The sequence below is a fragment of the Fulmarus glacialis genome, unplaced genomic scaffold (genome assembly GCF_000690835.1).
Source record: "Fulmarus glacialis isolate BGI_N327 unplaced genomic scaffold, ASM69083v1 scaffold28002, whole genome shotgun sequence".
Classification (NCBI taxonomy): domain Eukaryota; kingdom Metazoa; phylum Chordata; class Aves; order Procellariiformes; family Procellariidae; genus Fulmarus; species Fulmarus glacialis.
In genome coordinates, this window is record NW_009197604.1 from 455 (window position 1) to 9,817 (window position 9,363).

At 51.0% G+C, this 9,363-nt stretch overlaps 1 protein-coding gene across 1 annotated transcript; it reads left to right on the forward strand.

Moving 5' to 3' along the window:
• The first annotated feature begins 2,095 nt into the window (after positions 1-2,095).
• On the forward strand, positions 2,096-8,677 carry WDR31 (WD repeat domain 31). Its single transcript, XM_009572611.1, has 9 exons — positions 2,096-2,142; positions 2,920-3,049; positions 3,500-3,574; positions 4,649-4,793; positions 4,878-4,978; positions 5,587-5,654; positions 6,152-6,293; positions 6,868-7,030; positions 8,517-8,677. The coding sequence occupies exons 1-9, from the start codon at positions 2,096-2,098 to the stop codon at positions 8,675-8,677; spliced, it is 1,032 nt and encodes a 343-aa protein (XP_009570906.1).
• Positions 8,678-9,363: the final 686 nt, after the last annotated feature.

Sequence of the window (9,363 nt, forward strand, 5' to 3'; positions counted from 1 at the left end):
GACTCGGGGCTGCCCCTATGTCCTCCCCAAAGACGATTCAACATCCCTTTTCTAAAGGATATTTAACACCCCATGCAAATGGGGAGAGGGCTCTGCTACGATTTCTGTGCCTGCCGCTGTGGATATTGTCATCTCCTTATTCCACGGTATGGATTTCACTGCAGTGCCTGAACAGGCTTAGGCAGCAGCATGGGTTATTTTTTAAAACAATTTAGTAAAAAAATGTTTTTGATTTCTGTTAATCAATGCATCTTGGGGTGAAGGGAGGATAGATCTTCCAGCATGAAATTCAGTCTTCTGGAGGTGTAGCTTTGTATGGATCAGTTGCTGCAGGATCCCAGTATTAAGAGAGCTTTGTGATCGACCAGGTTCGTGATAAACATGTGTAGGCCTCCCAGACAGTAAAACCTCAGATGAACATCCTGCCTGAGCAACTACTGTTCTCGTTCAGGATTCAGAAAAATCTACTCTTTTTTGCAGTGGGCAAGAGGCAGGAGAAGGCAGTTAGACACAAGATAGACCTCCCGCTTCCCTCACAGCCTCCCACGGTTGCCGGCAGCTCTCTGCCTTGATCCAGCTTGGTTTGAGCTGATGTGCGGGGAGAGACGATTGCACGTGCACATTAAGCACATGAGTGGGGAAACTAACTGCTGGTTGGGAAACAGAGTAATCATTGTAATTAAAAAATCAGAATTTACATCTTAGCTTTCTCCTAGAATCTGTTTTGCAGGAGAAACAACTTCCAGAGTTCTTCTGTTGTCAAAGGAAAATCATGTTTGTTCCTAATGTACTGAAATGATTTGGAGGCTTGGTCTGATTGAAAGACGTAAATTGCCGTTATTATCACTGCCCCTCAACTGTGAGATGTGTCGTTCTTCACATCTTTCGAACTTGCTAACTCACGGATAGAACAGGCGGAGATTAACTGGGTATTACTAATTGCTAATCACAAAAGCTGTCAGGGTAAAATTAGAAAGGGGATGTTTTGTAGAAACCCAACCCCTCTTGCTTAGTGCTTCCAGTATTTGGTTTTCAAGTTTTTGTGGGCTGAGCCTTGAAGCAGGTTTTTTCTTCGCTGGAACAAGCCGGTGGGTTTTTTTTCTGATTTTTATTAGCAAAATACTACTGACCCAGAAGATGGGCATGCTAATGTACACCTAGTACAGACTAAATCCAATTAGTGTGTCTTGAGCTAAGAAGTCGTCATTCACTGTCATTGAAACTGGTTTCTGTTCGGTCTGTGACCTGTGAGGATAAGAGGGAGAGATGCTGCCTCGGCCCTGCTCTGCCAAAGGCTCCTCCACCCGGACGGATGCTCGTGCGGGGCCTGGCTGTCGTGATGCAGCTTGTGAGGGATGCCCTGGGACGGGGCAGGCTGGTCTCAGCCTGGACAGCAAATATTTTTTTGCTGAATGCATCTGGGTTATCAAGATGGTCTTGTCTAGCCTGGACCTGGCGTTGGAGTTTGGACATAGAAGCTGCTGTTCCCAAAGTATTCCTCAGCCTATGGAAAGACCACTTCAAGCTTTACATTAAGTCAGGCTGGTCCAGTTAAGTTTGGGCTGCCTGTGACTGCAGTTATCTTGGTCTAAAGACAGAGTCTCACCAGCTGGCTGTACGAACTTCAGTCTGAGGGTGTTTACGTTCACCAGTCTAGAGATTGGGATCTCCGGGAAATATGGAAGTCAAGAGCAGACACTGGAGTAAGAGGAGGCGTAAGGCACTAGAAGAATTTGAGGCAGCAGCTCCGTCTCTATCATGGCCTCACCAAGCTTGGATATTTTTAAAGCTCAGCTCTAAGGTCCCAGTAACCTCACCTCTGAAGCTGGCTCTGCTCTAAGCGAAAGGTTTGACTAGGGAGCTCTAGATGTCCCCTCCTCTGAGGCTTTTCCTCTTATTCTAAATGAAGTCAAGATGTAGATAACGTGTTATCAGCACCTTATCCCATATATGTAACAAGCAGAAACCTCTCTGGATTCCCAGTAATGCTGTGTCTCCTCACCTGCAGGTCATGTCCCAGCAGCAGGTGCCTGAGATGTTGATGTGATGCTCACCGCTGCTGGCCGTAGTGAGAGCCGTGCTCCTTGGCAAGGCTATGGGGAAACTGCAGAGTAAAATCAGCTTCCACACCGCCAAATACAGGTAAAACAACCCCAGATGATCATGTCTTAAGTTAATAAACCAGTTATGAGAGTGAATAGAGAACAGCAAGTGAACAGAGAATATAGCAAGCACGTGGGTTTTGTTTCATTATTGAATGTATGAATCAGATTTTCATTTTTGACCCTCGCTTCTGAAGTCTGCTCAGCCTCTTTGGGGGACTGAAATCCAAAATGTACCCAAGCACGCAAGTGTGGCCGGTGGTCGTGCTCTGTGATGGCTAAGGCAGAGCTGAAGGCTGACAGCTCCAGGGGTGACTGATTGGCCCAAATATCCAAACTGCTTCATTGTCTCTTCTGAGACTGTCATCAGCTTTCATCGGCAAGATGAAATAATTCGGTATCTGGCAGCAAGGTGGGTGATCTCTGCCTGGAGATCAGCTGAGAGCGCAGGGTGGGCTGGCAAGGCTCGACGTGCTTGGCAAGGCTGCTGTCAGAGCAGCAGAACCTGAAAGGTGTTAGTGGAAGTGGAAGCTGGTAAGATTAAAATTTCTTTTCTTCTTTGCACCAGCATGGAGTGAGCAAACATCTAAATATTTAGCAGCTCTAGAGGTGGAATAGGTCTACTCCGTCTCACGTAGTCCAGGAGATGCATTTGTCCATTCACAGCTTCTCTTCAGCTTTCTAAAGGCAGATGTCGTCACTCTCCAGCCCAGCCAGCGGTGCCATCTCCCAGACCTCAGTCTCATTGGGGAGCAGCACCCTGACTTTGCCTGAAAGCACCCTGCAGCTCCCACCGCTGTCTCTCTACCTGCTGCAGGGCCGATGGCTCCGTGGAAGAGACAAGACCTGTTCGAGCCATTCGGCAGCACGGCCCCGTGCACACCGATGCCGTCACTTCTGTGGCTGCTCTCAAACCAGACCTGTGTGTGTCTGGAGGAAGGGATAAGGTGAGGTAACCCCCGCCGCGGGGCACAAAGCACGGTCACAGGCAGGAAAATGTATTGACAGGAAAATAAGGTTTAAATGTGAGCTTTAAACATTTCTGTGAGTGGTAACAACTTTGTCAGTTCCTGAATTCAGAAAGAAAAGATGAGCTTAGAGTGAGGGCACACACTGAAGCACATTGAATCAAATTTTATAACCTCTCCAGAGCTCAGATCACATGAAATGCTCTCACCCAGGCTTGGAATCACTGGACTGGCCCTTCTCTTATGTTACCTAGCAATGGATGGGCTCTAAAGACAGTTGTAGGTGCTGTAGGAGGTCAAAACCAGAACCCTCTCCAAGCTTGGACCGTGCACAGGTCTCGGTATAACGTAACCAGGAACGTGCATAATCCTCCTTCACTTGCTCTCCTGCTGCCGCTCTGCTGATTGCCTCTCCCTGCTCCTCCGCAGAGCGTGGCTGTTTGCAGCTGGAGATCTGGGGCTGCGCTGCGGCGGTTCATCGGGCACGAGCGGGAGGTCACCAAGGTGAGCGACAACTCATCGAGTGCAGGGGGGTCTTCTGTACTGTTACCTGTCAGAAACTGGGGAACCAGGAACGATGGAGCGATGGTTTGTCATCCACAGAGGGCTCGCTTTGCTCTGTCAGAAAGAGGGACCGGGGTATCAGAATGTCTTAGGTTTTTCCCAAGGTCCCAACTGATACTTTGCTGTCCAGGGAAGCAGCATGGAGTGGTTGCATCCAGACTACTCAGGGCTCCACGAGGCTTGGACGTGTGCTTATCTTCCCCTCCAAGAGACTGTGTAGCAAAAACTCGGAATGAATTACTAAGTCAAGTTTTTGATTCAGCGATGCCGTTCACTTTTCTTCAGGTCTTATTCCACTAGAGTCATCGTTATTCTACAAATCAGCCATGCCTAGGACTAGCGGGGCTTTAATTTTCCTTCTGGCATCCTGATTACAAAGCTAAACACCCTACTTGGAGAGCAAACGTGCAGGGGTGTGTATATGTGTGCATGGTGTGGCCGGTGCACCTCCGGCTGGGGACAGCCCCAGAGGGTCCCCTGTGCTGTGGGTATTGGAGGGATGAAGGGGGCTTTGTTCATCCCAGTGCTCAAAGCAACCGTGCGTTGGGCTTATTTGGGTTTTTAAGGAGGTTTTTTCCTTAATGGTTTCTGAGAACAAGATCCGAGAACACCCATCCACCATCCAGCTCCCTGGTTCTGAGAGGACATAGGTCCCGCTAGCGGGTCGCACACCCTAGCTGCCCGACATTCCCCGCCACACACGCACAGCCACAGTAGGGGCTGCAGCAATCACCCTCAGGCTGAGCGGTTTCCCCCAGTCCCACTGCGTCGGGGTTTGCCTGTGGCCGGGATCCGACAGAGCAGAAGCAAGCAGGAGTCACAGCGTGAGTGTCGGGCAATCTGGCATGTGCACATCCAGCATGGACAAAACAGAGTTTGAAGGTCAGGCTCTCCCCAGTCATGTTTCTGCACATCTTGGGCTTTGACACGACAGCAGGAGTGTTGTGCTCTCCCCGCGCACAGCTGGGCTGGGTGCGGAGGCTAACCGGCTTCTCTTGTCTTGTCCCTTGGCAGGTCACCTCTGCCCTTGACTCAAACAGAGTCTTCAGTGCATCTCGGGACAAGACGGTGATGATGTGGGAGCTTCACGGGACTTCGGGGCCAAGCCAGCACTTCCCAGGACATGATCTGGTTGTTACTGGACTGGCTGTGAGCCCGGGTGAGGGACAACCCGCTCCCATTCCCCAGAGATTTCTTGACAACTTTTCTTGACTTTTTTTTTTATGTTAACTTGTGGTAGCAGATGCCTCCCAGCTGTGCACGGGTTCACGAGACAATACTGTGTGCAAGTGGGACACAGAGACCGGAATGTGTCTGGGCAGAGCCACTATCTCCAGGAATCTGGTAGGAGCCACTGGTTCCTTGCATTCTATCATGGCACCTCACTGTTTACTAAGTTATTTCGCACATGAAGCTGTGTAGAGCAAATTTGCTTGGTGCTACGAGAAGCCCTTGAGGCGCTGCACAGATTGGTTGTGCACCTGGGGAGACCAAAGCTCTAGGCTGGTTACTTCAATCTCCAGGTAACAACAAATCCAGGAGCACAAAGATACCAGGAGATGTACGGCAATTTATTAATGCTCTAACTCCGAGCTGTTAGGAAGCACATTGTGCAGTGGGGGCCGCATTCCCTTCTGTACCAGCCCAGCAGTGGAGCTGGTATGGGAACGATCTTCTGGTGCCCATGGTACCCCTATTCCCATGGCTCTGTGTCCTGTTGAGCTGTTGGCACCTCCCTGCCTGCAAATAATCCCCAGTAACCATGCCGGGATTGAACCTAGTAGAGGAGTGGCATTGGTGGGAAGCAGAAAAAAACTTCATCCAATGTTTCCTGCTTACAACCCAGCACGAGGAGGGAGAGGATGGGAACTCGGTGGCTGTGTATCTACAGGCGGACACCAGCCTGGGCTGCACGCAGAGGCGGGCTTCTGCTCATCCTTTCTTCTCCACAGGTCACACATCTGTGCTGGGTTCCTGGGGAGCCTTATGTCATCCAGACCTCAGAGGATAAGACGGTCAGGTAAATTCTACGTGTGGCCACAGAGAAAGGAATTATAGCCTGGGGCATGTGGGGATTATGGAAGACACCAGTGCACAAGGGGCTGTTTCTCTGGTTGTTTGTCATGACCACCTGGTCTCCCATACCCTGCTGGGGTGGCTGGAAGCCACCTTCCAGTTCACCTGCGTCTTGGAGCGTGGTCTCTTGCCAGGGGAGGACAGTATGGGGACACCCGTGGCTGTAAGCAGCACTGGGTGGCAACTGCGGGTAAAAAGGAGAATTTATAAAGCAGAAAGCTCAGCACAGCTGCTGTGGCTAAAGATTGATCCAGGACAAATAAATGCAAGGATGCAGTGAGAGCTTTGGGAGCTGGGCTTGCTGGGAGGAAGGAGGGGGACTGCCCCGTGAGGGACAGCAGGAAGGGCAAAGCGTGAGGGGGCAGCGAGGGCTTGCGGGAGGGCATGGAGGGAAGCTCATCGTGGCACTGATGTCCCCTTCCCCGCTCCTCTTCCTTCCAGGATCTGGGACAGCCGGGAGCTGCAGGTGGCACACACGTTTCCAGCCAAGCGGCATATTCAGACGTGCTGCGATGTGAGCCAGGACGGGCGATACTGCCTCAGCAGCAGCAGCGGCTCCGCTGGGGAGGGCGGCGAGGCCACCGTGAGTTTGCTGGGCAGCAAGTCCTGCTTTTTCTGTTTTTTCTCCAATGTCCATGGCGTACAGCGGAGGGCAGCAGATCAGTGCTCCAAGGATCTGCTTGCTCCCGTTGTGTTGGCCTTATGCTGGTGTCCCTTCGGTAAGTCTGGGATTTTGTTTCAGTAATGGCATCGAGGTTCTTGCAGGAAGGGAACTGTAAGGGACCCCTTGCTCGAGGTGTTTCCAAACCAGGGATTCAGCCCCGTGTGTGAGCATCAAGAGGATGAGACCATCCCATCCCATCCCAGGGAGAGCAGGACTGAGGACGAGAGCAGGCTGGAGACGTGGTTATCTGCCCGCACAGTCTAATGGGTGCGGGCACATGCTCAAATAGTCACCGATGCTGAAAATCCTTTGGGGTTTGAAGTTCTCTAGGACTGTGAGCATGAGCAGAGGACAAAGGTGGTAGACACTGTACTCTGAGGATTGTTAAGGAACTCTTTATCCAAACCCATCTTCCTTTCTTTGTACAACAGCTCCATGTTGGCAAGTGACAGTAACAGAGCCTGAGCTCTAAACGCTGCCTGTTGCCTTGCAGCTGTGGGACCTACGGCAGACGAGGAACCAAGTGCGTGAGTACAAAGGGCATTTCCAGACCACGACCTCATGCGTTTTCTTTCCACGGGGCCCAGCTCTCGCCCCCAGCATTGCCACGTCCTCGTACGACAGCACAGTGAAGGTCTGGGACCGAGACACTGGAGGTAGGGGAGGGTCCTGCCCACTCTGTGTACTTTACTGCTTCCTTCGTTTCTGTCTCACGGTGGTAATGGGCACGATGAAGCCTGAGATCTCTGGGTTTTACTCTAATCCAGCTGCAGGGCAGGCTGGAGATATGCCCCAGAGCAAACACAGGGGCTTCTGCTTGTCCTCCGGCGAAGGAGGGTGTTTGGGTGCGTAACGTTGGAGGTGATGGGTGTCCTTCCTAAACTAAAAGGAAGTAATGACAAGATGGCTTTTAAAGATATGTCCAAGTTCAGCAATGAAAGGACAAATGATAAAAATCAAAAAGAAGAGAGGAACTCCAGGGCTTTCCACAGATATGAGTGGAAAGTTGTAAAGAGTAGAAGTTGTGCTGGAGAATAGAGGGCTGGTCAGCAGCTGCCCTCACTTTGATCATCCTCTTGAAGGGGAATCGCAGGCGTTTTGGGGTTAACCCTGTTTGCTGGAGTACTGGGTGAGGGCTGAGTCCTCACCTGAGCTGGATACAAAGGCTGTTTACCTGCCAAGCCCTGCCATAGCAGCAGGCTTGTTAGTAATGCCTTGTGCAGAACGCAGAGGCCTCTTGGGAAGCGGGTCAGGTTCACAAACAGGCACCGAACACAGTAGAAGTCATCAGCATTAGACACTCCCCATTGCTAAGCACCTCTCCAAATGCACTTATTTAACAGAGGATGAAAATAGAAACCTGATGATCTCCCACAGAAAAGCTCTCACCTTCTGTTTCACTTACCTCTTCTTTCACCTTGGTGCCTGTGCATGCCGAGACAGCCGTGGGGTTGGCAGCAGCTTTGTTTTGATCCTGTTGCCTTCACAACTGGGTGACCTTCACAGCCATCAGCCTTAATTCAGGTGCTCTTGGAAGGGTGTCAGTCACCATGAGTTGCCTGTACGTCCATGTCAAATGCAGCTCTGTTAGCAGCTCAGCATGGGGCTGGTGTCTCTGCACAAATAGGATAGTTTTTAGTAATAGATACAAACAGAAGGGCTGATGTGGGGCTGGATATTGTAAATCTTATTTCCCTTTCTCTTTTGGCCATTTATCAAAACTGCATGTTGAGTGTAGCACAGCCCTTAGGAAGAATTTTTCTGGACCGTAAGCAATTTGGGAGAAAAAGGCATGTTCGGAATACTTCCACGCGAGCCCTGCAGCTCTGCCCAGTGGGATCTGTCTGTCCATCCCTGCTTCCTCTCCAGGGAAGGGGCAGAGCCCCACCTCAACCTGGATCCACGTTAGCTGGGCAATGCACAGATCCCCTGTGGGGATTATGGGGGTGGAGGGTCTCTCTTCCAGAGGACACGTCCCGATGCCTTTGGACGTGGGGACCTGGGACAGCGAGGGTGCAGCTCACCCTCCTCGGGTGAGCAGACAGACGCACACGGGCAGAGCCAGGAGGTGGGAGGTTGGTGTGGTCATGTCGCACCTCAGCAAACCAAGTGTCCCAAGTGACTTCTCTCTTCCCTTCCCAGCCTGCCTGGCCACCTTGTGCCTCGAGGGATCAGGACCGCTGGCCTCGCTGGCCGTCTGCGACAGCTCCACACTGCTCTGTGCCAGTTTTAACTCAGGAATTCACGTACTCCAGATGAGTGACCACGCAGACCTGGTGCTGGAGGAGGTGGCAGTGTTTTGACCATAGTAACCTTTCCGACAGCGACTGTCCTGCAAGGGGATGCGATTCCCCGACAGCTTCCCCCTGACCGCAAGCACCAGGAGACCTTGTGCCTGTAGAGCAGCAATGTGTGATCAGCAGGGCAGAGGGGTTTATTGGTTTCAGTTTGTGGGTGGCGGGAAGGCACTAGAACTGTCTAGAAGAAAAGCCAAATCATGGATGGGTTCAGGCCAAGTTCTCACTCCTAAAAAGAGCCTTGTGCATTTTATTTACAAAACCTCCATGCAGGCTAGCTGCACGTGATGGGGGCTAGGGGAGGAGGAGCTGAGCTGTGAGAAGCCAAGGAGCAAGGGCCAAGAAAAGTAACTTGTGAGTGGGTTTCGGTTTTTTTTTCTTAAAACACGATCTCCAACTGCACTGCAAGTGTTGAGAACAGAACTGTGCTCACTCCCAAGGAACATGGACAGCTGCTCTCCAGCGGGCAATGGAGAGATGAATCGGTCTCTCTTTTCTCCTGAAGGTTTTTTACGATAGCAGACAGAAATCAAACTGTGTGTTGTGAAGTACCTGTAATTTCTCCATTCCTTAGTCAGACCCAGAGGCTAGGGTGCACATTCAAAACGTTTTGATTTTTTTAGAACACAACATTTACAAAACCTCAATTTAAAGAATAAACAACAAATAAGAAAGCTCCCCGCAGTGTAAGT